Here is a 15807-nt window from a genome sequence, read left to right on the forward strand (position 1 = left end):
CCAGCGGCATGGGAGCACGGTGGCTCAGGAGAGAGTTGCCGTCCCGATGGGATGGCAGTTGGGAGTACTGAGCGGGCTCCTACTGCATGGGACTCCTGGTGCAGTCAGGCCTGAGCCATCATGGGCACCGGCAGGAGGAGGCACCAGTTTGCAGAGCCAGGTGGGGGGAGGATTGGGAGAGGGGTGGCCACTTCCCCAACGGCAGCATGCTGCTGGTGCGGGGCAGCTGCCCGCTCCTGTGTGTACAGCAGCAGGGAGAGCCAAAGCTGGCACAGACTGGCTGGATGGAAAGGACAGTTTTCTCCTGTTAGCAAGGCGAAGTGGCCAGGCTGGCCTTGGGCAGCGAGCATGGGTGAGCTGGAGCGCAGCAGCCTGCCATGGCCAGGGGGAGCCAGGCAAAAGGCTCCCTGGGTGCAGGTGGTCTGTGTCCAGCCAAGGAGTCTGAAATGCCCACCGTGGGCAAGCAAGGGACCAGGCTGCTGGTGCTGGAGGTGGGGCCCAGCTGGAAAGGGCAGTGAGTGCTCGTACATGCCCAGCTGGTGGGGGCCGCAGGTGGAGTGCGGGTCCCTGCAGCAGCCTCTAGCATGGCCACAGGGCCTGGTGCTGGTCTAGAGGCAGTGTCCCTCTGGATTTTGCCTGTAGGGGCTCTGCCCCAGCCCAGGAGTGATGCCTGGGGGTGGAGCAGTATGTGGGCCTCTCCCTGCTGCCTGCTTCCTCCCCGGGGGTCTGGGCTTTGGAGAGAGGGGCTGCACACCATGCAAGACCCTGGGGCCCCAGCAAAAGTCTGCTGTACTTGGAACTCCTGCCTGATCCGCATGGCTAATAAGCCACAGAAACAGCTCATTTGTGCTGCAGCTCACACCCCTCACAGCTGTGGGTCTGCAGTGTGGTTGGCAGCCATCCCTCCCTGCACACCCTCTCTGTGCTCTGAGCACAAGTCGGTCTGTGCCACCAAGTGCCCAGGTCTTGAAATACTGATCTAGCAGGAGTATTGCATCAGGGACATGCTGCTCTAGTTTTGATAAGCAGATAACAATTGTCCTACTTAAACCCCTGAAATAAGAGCAGGATGTGTAAATTTTCCTCCTGTGCTCCCAATTACCTTTTAAATAGTTAAGCTATCCCTCCTTAGGAAAGGGAAATTATTTGTTCCTGTTTCTCTGCTCCCAGTGGAGCTTAATGTTAAGGAATGTAAGAATTTCCTTTCTAGGCAGAGAAGTCTGATTTTTCAAATTGATTTATTAATGGTGTTTGAACTTTGTCGTGTAAGCTTGGAAAGTGATCAGTGTATGGCTTTCTGCTAGAAGCTGATGATGTGCAATAGGTGGTAGTTAATAAAGCACCAGCAAGCCTGTGTGATAGAGACCTAAACTCACTCTGGTGATGAGCCGGTCTTACTCTGTGCAGTGGGTTAATTGAAGGGAAGTGGGAAGCCTTTTACCTTCCATATTTTTGAAATAGCAACAATATTATTTAGAAACAACTATCTTAGTTTTTTAAGACATTTAAAATAGATTTTTATGGACAGTCTGTACAAGAGAAAGTTCCAGGGTTTCAGTGTTGTTCTCCTCTGGTGCAGAACAAAGCAAAGACTTCCAAAATCTGCAGTGGACCAGAGGCAGATGCTGCTGGTAGCCTGTTGGCCACCGTGCTTTCACAGAGGGGTAGCAGTCTACCTTAAAGTCCCTCATCTGAACCAAATGCTACCAAATGAGGAGTACTTTGGGATGGGCGTTTCTAGTTTGACTGAAAACTGCTCTGAGAGGTATTGCCAGTGGGATCTCTGATAGTCTGATCCTTTCTACAAAATGCTTCCTTCTTGATGGAGTTGTGTTTTCTAATCTGTTTCATCAAAACTGCTCTAAGTAAAACTACCTTCTGATTTACAACTAATAAAACATATTGTTTGGCTTGAATGCTCAAATAGCTTGTATTTTGAAATACAGTAAAATATTCCTAGTTTTTAAATTATGTACCCTACAAGAGGGCAAGGATGGTTCAAGGGCTCGGTTCACATCACAGTAGCTGTGGATAAAAAAAACCCAAAGAGATTGAAACACTTAAGTTGAAGCCTGGAGGAAGTGTTTCCATAGATCCTTTCTAGTGGGTATCGTAAGAAGCAAAATTTAAGGATGAAATGTCTGTGATGCGTGTACGCTGTGCAAATAGGAACATGATGGTTTGTTTGAGTGGGTAAGGGGTGCTGGCATACATTTAGCCAGAGTCTGTTTCCCATAAGGAATTTGCTATGAAACTGCATTGACCGTATGGCTTGCATCCAACTCAGCTGGATGAAGACGTGCAAAAATTGGTCACGGTCCAGTATGTTTTAGTGGTAGAAAATGATGATTAGGAAAAAATGTTTAAACAATATGAGTGGCTTCCAGGCACAAGAATCCCTTGCAGCAGCCGAGAGACAGTAACTGTAGTTAAAGTCTGATTGATTTAGCTGATTTTGAGGGCGCATTGAAAAATTTGGGGTGTGCTGTGAGTGAAGAGGCTTCGATCTCCTTAGAGTCATTTTTCTTTATAGAGCCCTGTTCCTGGTACAATAATATTCCTGCGGGCATGTTTTCTTTAGGGTGTAGGGTAGAGTCATTAAGTACAAACTGAAGGTATTAATTCAAAGAAGCTATTGACTCAGTTGTTAAATAAGCCCTGCAGAGGAATTAAGCTTTTTTTCCTTAAAACTTCTGTGTTGTCTGCTATTTAATATGATCTCTGCCACTGTTGATTTGTAATCTGTGCTTTCACCCTGAAGTGCATGTGGTTGTGTTCAGATATTTCCTTCTTTAAATCAATCACTTTTCACCATTTTCCAAAACGCTTCTTGAGGTTTATTGCTGTTAGTAAAGTGTATGGACTGTCATTATTTATTACTGGCAAAGTGCTGACAACGTGCTCTTCCCAAATGAGTCTTTATGTGGAATATTTGTTTAACAGGTTTTGCAGGGGAGGCGTTGCTGCTCCCTACGGGCTGGGCTGTGCCTGCAGCACCCGGGTGCTGCGGGGTCTCCCTGGGCGACAGCCCCCCTCCACCCCTGGCAAGGGGATCGCCCCGGAGAGATGCTTCTCATCGGACTGACGTGTGAGCCTGGGCTTTGTTGTGCTGATTAATTTCACAGAATTTAAAATCCTAACTGAGGAGGCTTACACCGTGTGTAATTTATCTTTTTGGAGTATTTCTGCTGTTTGGCAATTTTCCCCTACTGCTTCATTATCTGAAAACTCCTGACTCTGGAGAGCAGCTAGTGAAGGATGTGGAAGGCTGTGCTCTTCCCGCTGCAGCCTCCAGAGACACCGTGCTGCTCATCTAAGACAACCACTTCATAAGCACTTCATGCTTACAGTATGAGGTCTTAGTTCTTTGATGCAGTCCTCTGCCTATAACAATTTAATGGGCTACAGCTCAGACTTTCAAGCAGTGTAAATTAAACTTGTTGGGTTTTTTCTATTGTTTGGCAGCTGTTCTACCCTGGTTACTTAAGTCCTCTGTTCTAAATTAATCCCTGTATAGAGGAAGTTGCAAGAGCTTCATTCTGCATTAAGCTTTACATTTTGGGTTGCTGGTCTGCAGTATATCATGCTCCCTTGTTAGCATCATCAGGGTTTGTTCTGTTCAGCTGGTGATTGCTTTAGTTTTGACAGAACGGCGCAATATCATTTTCCCCTGCCTTCAAGGCGTGGTCATTTTGGGAGGGGGATGTGTGGAGGCATGCTGTATGTAGTGCATTGAGTATGCATGCTGCAGACAGGCCTTTTTCCATTTCTGCAGCTGGGAAAATTAAACGGGTAAATCTAAAAGTGGAAAGAATCACTCACTCCCTTTTTCATTCTCTCTTGCATTTGGGCTTTTATAAAATCTGAATCTGGCACCACCAGCTCTCATTGATTTTTGGGAAACAGGATATTTTAGTAGCTTGGAATGAGATGAAATGCTTGCAAAGCCCATATGTTGCTTGTTTTAGGGAAAGGGTCAGGAAGGTTTTAGAAAGTATTTAAATATTTGGTTTACACGATTGGAATAGATTGTCTGGAATGAAGTCCATTACCCGAGGTGATTCTTGCCTCAGTTTTGTTTTTCATTGCAGTTCTTTGGAGTATGAGGTAGGTGTTCTGGCATCGCAATGCCTGAGCACAGTAAAAGTTAAGGACAGTGAATAAATACTGTAGATGGGATTCTGGACACTGCTGCAACCGGAGGTAACATAGCTATGGCATTGTCTGTAAGCTGCAGTTTGGAAGATGCATTCTGGTAGAGTGAGCACTTGCTGAGAGGTCCTCTGACATCTGTCAGTGAGATGCCAGCAGCCCATTTCTTCCCTCCACGGGCAAAGCTTTCAAGTTGGATTACATTTCTTGGGAGCTACAGCCTGATACTAAGTTCTTCTAGGTGTGTCTTCAGCTTTTACAGCTTGGAATTTAATTGTTCTGTCCTCAGTTTTTCATGAGACATGATCTTTGCGTAATCCATTGATAATGGAAGATATGATTCTTGTTATTTGAAGGTATTCCTATGAGACCGCAGTTTTTGCGGCACTGTTAAGTTTATTTAAGATAAATTGCAGTCATGACAGTAGTACATCAAAGGACAGGACAATTCCAGCTTGCAGCATGCAGTATGGTTTCTAATATATTTGATAATGTGGGGCGGTTCTTGAAAGTTTTGCCTGATTTCTCTACCATGCACATCCAGTCCAGTTGGAAAGCAAAAACTTAGTGTTGTTCTTCTGCTGTGCCTTGTTGATATTTTTATATGAATTATGAAGCATCCTTTGATATCTGGCATTTCCCCTTATGATACCCTGTTACTTTTTATGAGTACTTGCCCCCTAACTTCAAAAGCAGTTCATCACCTTCCTGCAGACAGTTATTAATAACTGCTTTGGAACTGTCGGGCATTCCTGGGCCTGTTTTATGCGAGTTTCTCTCCAAAAATGTTCAAAAAGTGGCCATAATGCACGCAGACCTCAAACTGCCTTTGTTAGCATGTGAAGGATCTCTCTCATCACGTGCTGCTGCTTTTGCTGTCGTATGTAGGCTTGTTCCATAGATTTAATGACTAAAAGAAAAACTGAAGAGAGTAATTAAATCTACCCTGTTCTGAACTGTGCTGTTGCAGTTGTTTCATTCTAAATTGCCTGGAAATTATTGTATGCTGGGGAAAGATATTTTTTGTATTTAACCCATGCTGGAGCAGCATGGTTTTGACTTTGATGTTGGAGAGAGTGGAGAGAGCGGGCTGGAGCCCTGACAGCTGGCCTCACTGGGGCAGGCATCTCTCCATCCTTCCATCCTTCCTAGCAGCACCAAATCCACTTTGTGGCTTTCATTCAGCGGGGAGGAAGAAAGCTACTTTTTGTGACAGTTCAAAAAGAAAATAATTGGCATGGGGATAGTTAATGCAAGTTGCCATTCCTTAACATTAGATATTCCACTAAAGTACTAATAATTACTGTTAATATGTTTCAGTGGAAACTTTCAGAGTAAACGAGCACTGGTTGAAGCAGTATTTAACGGCATGCTGCTGGCATGATAAGAATGCAAATAAGCGTTATTAGCCTAATGATTTTGCTGTCACCATGGCTGTGCAGCAGTAGTGTTGTGAATATGTCATGCAGTACCCGTGAATTTGGAAAGTGTGTCAAAACACAACTTCAATTAGTTTGCTCTAATTATGGCTCTAGAGAGTTCATAACTATATCACTCCTCATTAAAAGAGATTTTCTTATATGGATTAATACAGCACATAAAGGGATTTTTGAGCAATCTGAGGCATAGTGGTGTGGAGGGAGGAGATACCCACATTGTGGAGGGAGGTGCAGTGGGTCGGGAGCACTGCTGGGGTCCAGCCGCATCATGTGAGCTCCTGGTGCAGGGCAGGGCCTGGGAAACCTGCTGCACACAGGGTGTCCAGGACTGGGCAGCTGCATCAGGTCAGCCTTTGGGCAGCAGCTTTGGTATCCCTTGGCACGTGAACCTGGTGGATGATCCTGGACAGGATCTTCAGTTGAAAAAAACAAAACAAACAAAAAAACCCCAAACCAACAACAACAAAAACACAAAACCCCTAGCAGGAACTACATGTGATGCTAAAATAGAGATCTGGACTGAAAGCTTTGCTCTGATAAAGGTCGAGGAGCATAGGCAGGTCAGAAGCCTGTGACAGTCTGGCATCTTCAAAGCATCCTTCCAGGATGCTAAATGTCCATGTACCTTTCCCAGGGTATTTGTAGTGACTTTTAAATACTGCGTTTTTGTATTGCCTGGGCATGTTCTTGCTTTGTAGAATGGGGAAGAGATTCTTGTGCTCACAGGTGAGCAGTTGGTGAAGGGTTAAAGTAGTAATTGTTTAAATCTTTTAGGCTTTCCTCCCAGTTCTGTGATAATTTGATGAAGAACTTCACCCTAATTAAATATTCAAATTAGGAATAAGTGTCAATATGGCTTCCCATTGCCTGGAATGATGATTAATTGTATTCAAAACTCTAGTGGCCGCTGTAATCTAAACGAAACCGTTGTTCTTGATTATTTGTGCAACACATTTACCATGTTTTTGTTTTAAAATTTAAACTAGTAATTGATTTGCCATATGCTGCAGAGCTGCACATACTTTCACGATATGTGTTTAGGAACTTGGGGACTTTGTAATTGGGATTTTCTTGCTTTTCAATGGCAGCCTCTTTTTTTGTCTTCTACAATGCAAAATGATTTGGCTTTCACAACACATAAGGAAAATACATTATGCAATCAACTTAGTAGGTATAAGTTATATTGATCCTGGCCAAAGTTTGCATTAATTTGAAATAAATTAGATCTTGTTTCCCGTTTTCCCATACAGTGTCATGCTTTTAGAAAAGGGAAGGGGGAAGGTGAGAGCTGATCTCCTTCTAGCAGTTACTGCCCTCCGTCTTGTGGTCTTGCAGATAAATGTTCTCCTTGGAGAGCCCTGGCTCTCCTCAACGCAGCTCGGTGGGAGTGATGAAATGCCCATTCATCCTATCTCAAAGATGGAAAGTGGCCACGGAGGGTAGGGCACGGGCCGTTGTTTCCAAACACCCTTCTAACAGCCTGCATCCAGGCTCCCCAGTATTGGCAGGCCAGGGTCAGCAGCGGCTGGAACTGGCCCTTTCACTCACAAGCCCCACGAGTGGCTGCAGCAGTGCCAGCTGCTGAGAGCAGGTCTGAAGGCGAGGGCATGCACCCTGATGCCTAGCCTTCATAATGCCTACCGCCACAAGGGAATTCCTCCGTGTGTCTTTTAATGTTGATAGACCTGAAGTGGAGAAGCAAATGGGATACCCTGTGGAGTTAGGCAGCGAGACCTGGATACATCACCTTCTGCCGCCATACTCACGCGTATGTGGTCAGAGTCCCTCTGACTCAGAGCGATTCATTTTAATTACACGCGTGGAGCATGCATGCCGCTTTAGCACCAGGTTTCATGAGCACCATATGCTGGCATGAGCTGCCAGGCATGCTGGTAGCGACTGGGGACTTGGTTCAGAAAATCTTTTGCATACTGAGAATTCGGAGCTTTACTGGAAAGCTGTTGTGTGCATTTGTGGCGCTGGTGGCTCCTTTGTGGTGCTTAGGCAGTGCCCACCAAGAGCCAGCTGTGGGACTGTCTGTGCAGTCCTCTGGCTCATCACCTCCCTTGCAGACTGTGGCGGTCCGGCCGGCTTGGTGTGGAGAGCTGTGGAAAAGGGCTGGCCGGAGGTAGGAGGGTCAGCCTCTCTTGCGGCAGAAGCTGGTAGAAACTTTAAAAATACTTTAAAAGAAAAAACTTTAAAAATGGGCCTTTCAAGGAGATCTGCTTTGTTTACTTCCAAAACAATTCCTGCTGTTCTGTTTGGGATGAAGAAAGTGGTTCCCTGTACAAGCAAGAGAAATTCAAAGTCTTTGTTAGCTGTTTTGGTGCCTTGGAAAGTATTTTTGGATACTACTATTAAAAAACAAATGAAAAGCGTGTAATGCCTACAGGCAGTGGTCTTCTGTTTTAAAGTGTGTTCATGACAAACCTGCCTCTGCTCGCAAAGAGTCTCATATGGATTGTGTTTTAAACAGCAAACTGCTAGCCAAATTCGAAAATGTTTTCACACCATCTTTTTTTGGTTAGAAATATCTTTGGGAAGCACAAGCAAACTCAATTTGATGTTTGCCTTTTCTTATTTTATCCGTGCTGTTCACCATCAGCTGCATCAAGGGCTAAAAATACGTAGTTCTTCACAAAATGTGCCCTGTTCTTAAAGGCAGATAATTTCCAGATGATTTTTCCAATAGATAAAACCTGCTAGCTAAGAACATGGATTTGTTGCTTTGCTGGAGGATACGCAGGGCCCTTTCTCACAGGTATGCCGTTTGTGAGAGGAGGCAAAGGCCACCTTGTTTTTCTGGCAGGAGGGCAATGTCAAGGGTCTTGCCATGTCTAGTAGCTCTTGCTCGTGTGAAATGGTAGCTGCTGCCTCTACCTCATGCTGTGCTAAGCCTCTCCATGAAGAGGGAGCATCTTCATTACACATGGCAATGCAGTCCAGAAGATTAATAGTAACATTTTATAAAAATTGTCACAGATCTGGGATCAGCATTAGAAAAATACAGATTTGAATTAAAAGGGAAAAGCCCGAATCTCTCATCAAAGCATAAAAATCTGTGGGCTATCGATAACAATTACCAGCAAAAGGTCTTTTCTCATGGCAGACTTCTTGGTGGAGCTCCTGGTGGCCACACTGGCCATATCGGGTGGGCAGCGTGGCGGCAGAGGCAGAGCAGCCTTGCCTGTGCTCTCCCAAGCCCCAGCACTCCGGTGCCCAGCAGTGTTCTGGGGCTGTGTCCTGCTTGGACGGGGGAGCTGGCATTGGCTGTGTGCACCCTGCCCGAAGGGCTGTTGGGTCCATCCTCAGTGCCGTGGGCTGGTCCAGAGCAGCTCCAGGCGCTTCATGTGCAGCCCCTCTCCAGTCCTAGGGCCTGATGAGGGTAGGGCTTGCTAGGTGTCGCATCCTGCCCTCCCACACCGTGTATTCCCAGGAAGGTCGCCTACCTCATCTTCTAGCCTGTGTCCAGGCTTGCCATGTTCTGGGTTTTCCTTTTAATAAGCTCTGAGTGACTGAAAGTAGTTTCAACTTTGCTTCCATGATCTCTGTTTTTTCCTATTTATAGGAAAGTTTAAGGGAAGATGTAAAAATATCTCTGTGCTGCAGGAATGCTGGGCAGAGCATGGTTGGGAGGGAGGGTGTCGCGCACTGCTGCAGCTAGAGAGGTGACGAGTGAAGTTTGGCTTCCCTTTTCTCCGGGGCTGGTGCAGGAAGCTCAGCATGTGTGTCACCCCCTGCCTCAGGGACCATGGGAGTGCGCAGCAGGCTCTGGGTAGGTTTGGAGCAGGCCTTAGTCATCAAGAGAGTTTCAAAGATCTTATTTATGAATGTACTCAGAAGTTTTTGGCATGGATTAATCCAAAGTACTTGCTGTTAGCGCTTTCTGCCTTGAAGGAAATGCAGTTGAGTCCCGCAGAGTGTGCAGGCATGCTGTCCATGCCTTATGTTGACGCTTGTGTTTGCAAAGGGGGGGACTGCGCTTGCCAGCCACCGCGCAAGCTGTCCCCGGGTGCTGGCTCGCAAGGAGCTGCTAGAGGGTGGCTGGCTGCCTCTGTAGTGCTTTGGCTGTTCGTTGGGTCTGCGTTTCAGCAGGGTGGAGGGGGCTTGCACCAAGGTGTAGAGTCTTTGCTCGCAGCTGGACTAAGGAGCAGGTAAAGCAGCTGAACCACCCTTGGTTGTAATGGCTGAATCGCCACCTCAGCCTCCCCCTGGTGTTTGGGGCCTGCTCCAGCTTTTGTAAGCAATGTTAAAATTTCTGTTTGCAGCTTAACCTGACTGGAGTCATCAGCCAAGAGCAAGCTGACGGCAGCAGCAGCATCTTGTGCTCTGTAGTAACATCCTCTCCATTTCCCATCTCTCTTCCTTAGGCATATCTCGCTGACACTCCCTGCTAGCTTTCGTGGGAAGAGTCACAGCACTCGCCTGGACTTGGAGCACCAGCACTCAAATTTGTATGCCATATCAGGTAAGCTGGCGCACGCAATGGTTTTCTGCTCTTCTGTGTAATCAGAAGTGTAACCAAGTAAAGCAACCCTGCTTCTGCAGACAGCCAGGTGTGCAGTACCCATGAAATGTACATCCAGCTTTTCGTTAGTGCTATTTAAGTGTCAAGAGCAGAAGGGGTGCAGAGAGACCCCAGAAAATGCCCAGGCACATGTGTTACTGGAAGCAAACGTTATTGATCTCTGGGGAGATCACAGCCCTTGGGGAGGGATGATGCTGCCTGTGGAGGTGCTAGATGAGAGCTCTGATGGAAAGCAACACTGACACAAACATTGCTCCTCATCTTTTTCATGATCTTCACAGGTGAGTCATAAGAGATGACATCTCTGCCCGTTTCACAGGAAGCTTTGTCTTGCCTGGCAAGGATGAGTTTCATATGCACTAATCTTTGCTACATTCAACATACACATTAAAAACAGATGAGATCTTTACTCTTTCCCATTTGTATTTCGTGAATACTGGCACTGCATAGATTTCTTTACTGAGTATTAAGACAAATTTGAAATTAGATGTTAGGATATGGAGGGGGGGTGTCTGTGTTATTTGTAAGAAGTGTGTGCTTGCACACACAGGCTTGGTGACTCTCACTGCAGCTTTCTCTCTGTTCACCATTCCAGGCTGGTATACAAGTGCTGGAGCTAGTGATAGTTTCCAGATGTCAATGTGGAAAGAACCCACCAATGAATATTTTAGCTGGTTTTTATTTTTAACTAGTACTGGTATGCAGGGAAAATGTGTATTTAAAAAGTGTTGGAGGGTCAAGTCCATACCTGTACCTACATGGGTGAGGGAACTTGCTACTGTGCTTCAGGACCATGCAGTGGGTTTGGTTTGGAACTGGGGTTCCTGTGAGCTGTCCCCAACAGCTCTGCTCTTCTGGAGTGCCTTTAAGTATTTGTTTTCTTGGAGGAGTGGTGAACTAAAAAGGAACGTAGCCTCATTCTCAGGGCCTAGGAAGAAATGCCTCTCGGAGTGAGAGGCAGGGATGCCTTAGAGTTGTATCTCATGGAGTCTGTCATTCCTGGATGTGCCAAGAGCTGAGTGGTCTGGAAGCTATTTGTGAACACCAGCAAAAGGACTTCTGGTTCTGCAAACTAAAGAAAAATGTTAGGCACAGCTGTGGCACAACAGTGTGTTTCACCTGCTTCTCCTGTTAGGGGGCTAGCTCATATTCTGTGCTTCAGCTGAGTAGTGCTGGGGTGGAAGAGAGTTTTCCTTAGGATTATTTTTTTTGGAGTAATATTACAGCTGAACAAATATTGTGATAGGCACAGTAGAGTCACACTTAGCCACAGTTTTCTTTTTGTTATGTCATTTTGCAAGGGGAGAAAAATATTGCCTTTAAACCTGATTCTGTCAAAACCTAATGGAAGTACAGTCCCTTCATCTGGCTGAAGGAGATTTTTCAGGACAGCTTGGAAACACAGAAAAAGCAGCAGTGGATTCGGTGGGCTGTACAATATGTACTGCTTGTGCATAATCAGGGAAGAGAAGATGGCAAAAATGTGCCATTCACAGGTTCTTGCTGTTAATAATGAGTGACACTTCTAACATGGGAACATGGCATTAATTCATGTACCATAATCAAAGGGTTATTTAAAAGGTAATCTCTGACTGAAACTGCAGCTTCGGGTTCCTAAATAGATGGAATATAACAATTGCATAATTCTTGTCAGTACTCGTTTTTCTTGTTACTCTCCTGCCCTAATAGATTTAGAAATGTAAGGGAAGGCGTGTTCTTGTGGCCACATGAGAGATAGTCCTGCATGGACGACAGAAGGCTGTGCTTTCTCTCCTGAGGAAGCATCGAATGCACAAACAGCAAGGCAGCAACTCTGCATGAATGTTACTGAGAACAGCCCAGCTCTAGGACTTCCCATGGACTGCCTCTGCTTGCAGTGCAGCCTGGGAAGGTGACCTGTTTTGCAAAGAACCCAAATACTTAACCAGATAGTTATAAGCAAAGCACAAAATAGGCCTGCAAAACTGGGCATGGCATTAGTCCTCCGTGTTTGTGTGAGCACGTTTCAGTCGAAGTATGTAACTTCTCCCCCCGCAACTTCACATTCTCTTCCAGACACGTTGTTATACAAGTTGTGCATACGTGTGCGGTAATGGCTATTGCAGCTGTGAATCATTTCTGAAGAAAGGGTCTTGTCATAGGAAACATCCTGTGCATTGGCAGGGATCTTCATGCGTAACTCCCGACCAGGGCTGCCTTTTCAGCAGCTGTGATGAGGTGCTGTGACAGTTCCCTTCGTCATTGCCGAGGTAGATTAGCCCCCAGACACACTGTGGAAACCATTGCGAAGTTTCCTGTTACGCTGGTGTAGTTTGCAGCCAGTCCGTTTTATCTGCACTGCAATGCAAGTGCCTTGCTGCAGTGCCATGGCAACGGGAAATTTATTAACGCACTTCCACTGTCGTCCCTAATTGCTCTGCTGGGATGTTGTGGGGTCCCGGCTGCGGTGTGCTGTGGGGCCCGTGGCGCCAGGGGAGGTGTGGGCATGGGGAAGATGTGCAGACCGTGGTGGCGAATGGCAGGCGAGGTGACCTGGTGCCCTGGCAGGTGCCCTGGGGGCTGCAGGACTGCTCTGTGGTGCTGCCAGCCGGCCGCGCGTGGCCAAGCCTGCGGGCTCCCTCTCTTGGCTCTCAGCAAAATGGAAGGATCCCCGGTGCTGGCACAGGGAAACAAAAGCCATTAACGTATGGTCTCTTACTTTCCAATTTTGGTATCGCCTCGGTCTGAGTTCTTGTGGTGGGGACAGGATGAGCTATTTAGGGAGGGAGGGGGCTGTAAAGGAGGGTGAAATAAAGAGCTGCAGCATGGTCTTGGTTCTCTGTAGACACCCACGATTTTCTCAGCAGTCGGTGAAAACAACACTTCCAACTGGGGTTCAGTCTATTTATGGAAGGTGAAATGAATTTTGGCTGTCAAGCTTACTCTGTATCTCAAAATACATTTTGGCAGAAATTGCCATATCCCGCCTGGAACTGTCCTGTTGCTCCTTGGGGTGTGCAGTGCAGTTATCATCACAAAGCTGGAGTCAAGGGAAAAATTATCTTGAAAGTAGTAATTACAGTTTTAAAACCAAGCTTTTGTCACTTTCAGTCTTCGCAATGAGGCATCGGGTGACCAGAAAGTTAGGGAGACTGCTCTCTGCACAGTAAACTAATGAATCAGTCTTTGACAGGGTGCGTATAGGAGACTATGGCCCAGACCTCGCAGCGGCAGCATGCCATGTGTCACAGGGCGGCTGGCTGCGGGCATTGTCCTCCATGCTGGGCAGACTCCCTGGTCCCATCCCATGGCTTGTGCCTGAGACCAGCGGGCAGAATTACTTCTAAGTTGATCTGCAAAAGGTCTCTGGGCACTGCTGGGAGTGTGGTGCTGAGGAGCTGACAGGTTTAATATGCATGTTCGAACGGGCAGCTGCTGGAAGAAGAATGCCTTGCTCCAGACAGACCTGTCGACAGACACTGCTCAGTATTTCACAGCGTAGTCTTTCTTCATGGCCTTCAGCTTAATTAAGATGTTGTTGTGACTACATACTGCCTTCATTTCAGACTTCAGCATCTTCTGGCTGCATATTGCTTTGGCTTATCAGAGCTACAAGGACAGTGAGGGAGAGAGGGAGCTCTCTCAGGCAGCCACAGATAATAATGTACAGGGGAAATTCCTGAATGAAGTGAAAAATTATTTATAATAATGGTACTCAAATAGAAGGGAAATAAGTCACTCTAAGGGTATATAAATTTTTACGATAGTGTATAAACAGCCATAGCTTGCCTTGTCTCCCATCTATCCCTGCAGAGAATGAGGGCAACATCTAGCATAAAGAAAAATATAATAAGAAAACGAAGAAATGAATGGGAAGAGCTGGAGGATTGATCACTCGGTGTATTTGTATATCCTGATGTAAAAGGTGCTGCTGACAGGTGGCCAGGTTTCTTCTGTATAAAACCATGTGTGTGCTGTCAGGGCGATGTGAGCAGCCTTGTTTCGATTGATGAATTGCCTGCTTTCTTGATTAAACCTTCCGTCACTTAAGAAACAAAAAGCCTGTGTTTGGATGGCAGAGTGGGACATGTCAAAAAAATCTGTCTGCTTTACCTTTGTGCAGATGTTGGGCACAGACTGTAACATGTATTATTAAAATGAATGTGGCATTTACTGTACATTATTTCTTTCCTGGGAGAAAGGACCTGTAAATTATATGCTAATAATAAGTTTTAACCCTTTCAGAAACCAAGAGATTTAGGAGTGCAAATATTCCTGCAGGCCTCGCTAATTGGATGGGTTCTGATACCACTGTAGCTCTCTGAAGTTAATAAACAGTGTGTTTCAGACCAGTATGCCGATGCCTCTTGGGGATATTGTCTCCCATAAGTTTTCTGCTGTGTAAGTGCCACTGAAACGTAAACCTTTCGAATTACAAAATCTTCCATTGAAAGCCCCCTTCAAATTCTGATTACAGGCGAAAGCTGTCTCCTGCCTGGGGACGAGGCCGGCAGGGAGAGGTTGCACAGCCAGCCATGCACGACCTCCGCTGCGGGGGGGACCCTGCTCTGCTGTGGAAGCTGGCAGAGCCTCCCCACACCGGCTCTAACCTTTGATTTCACTTTCAGAATCACTTCAACCTGCCAGTTTGAGACGTACTCAACCGACTAGTCTCAGGAAAAGGATTAGGGATGGAAAAAAGGCTTAACACACCTTGCAGAGCACATTCTGATGGGGCTGTGCAGAAGTATCTGATAGACTCTGTGCAATGTGATTTCCATCTTGACAGTCTGAGAACATGTTGCGTTGGAAACTGATAACCGAGTTTGCCAAATGAGATTCTTACAGCCTCAGCTGTGGTTTCTGGGAACTCATGAGCTGGTCCAAGCTGTGTACTTCCCCATAGTGCGAGTTTTCTTGGCTAAAGTGACATGGTCAAAGTCACTGCTGGCTTTGGTGTGTGACCCTGCACACTGCTAAGCAGGGTTGTCTTTTTTTTTTTTTTTTTGCCCCAAAATTTTACTGTAGCCATCTTTGGCATCACGTTGTAGATAGACATGTTTGTTGGTTGTAGCACACAAATTTATGTAATTTGAATATAGGAGTCAATAGTCATACCTCCTCATGACCTGTTCTCAGCCCTGTCAGAATGTGTGCACAAAGTAGCTAAAGCATCTTTGTATCAATTTTATGTGTGAAACAAGGGTATGGACTTCCAGGTACTGCTACAGCTGTCATCACGTAGCCAGAAACTTAACTTCAGTCATAGAAAGCTAACTTCAGTTATATAAACCGATCTCCAAGGATTTTTGTTCTAGCAGAAACCTGGAGATAAACAAAATGATCAGTTACCCTTGGATAGGACTGAGCTTCATTTTTTTGATGCTTAAATATGGAAGCTGTGCTGGAAAAGCAACAGAGCAAAAGCAGAACATACGTTAAATTGTTTATTGATAGTATTTTCAAATAATACTTGCCAGCTGTCAGCCCAAAAACAATTAAAACATTTGTGTGAGTACTTAAAGAAATAGTTGATGTTAGCCTGACATACCATTCTGTCATCCATAAGTTCAGTATCTCATAGTACCGTTAAATTGTGTTGATCTATAGAAATAAAACAGGATCCAGAAGCACGTATTATTTGTGCTGTATAAATGTTAACTCAGTTGTCTTTTACAATATGCTTAAGACTCTCGTACCGTTTGAGGG

At 45.8% G+C, this 15807-nt stretch overlaps 1 protein-coding gene across 6 annotated transcripts in view; it reads left to right on the forward strand.

Annotated features, from left to right (window-relative positions):
* The window catches only part of MVB12B (multivesicular body subunit 12B), a 68820-nt gene that overhangs the window by 25345 nt on the left and 27668 nt on the right, over positions 1 to 15807 (forward strand). For all 6 annotated transcript variants that reach the window (XM_037399114.1, XM_037399116.1, XM_037399115.1 and 3 more), the window contains one exon: positions 9962 to 10059. In XM_037399114.1, coding sequence (XP_037255011.1) covers positions 9962 to 10059 — 98 coding nt within the window. The remainder of the gene's footprint in view (positions 1 to 9961; positions 10060 to 15807) is intronic.

This window comes from Falco rusticolus, chromosome 9 (assembly GCF_015220075.1).
Source record: "Falco rusticolus isolate bFalRus1 chromosome 9, bFalRus1.pri, whole genome shotgun sequence".
Classification (NCBI taxonomy): Eukaryota; Metazoa; Chordata; class Aves; order Falconiformes; family Falconidae; genus Falco; species Falco rusticolus.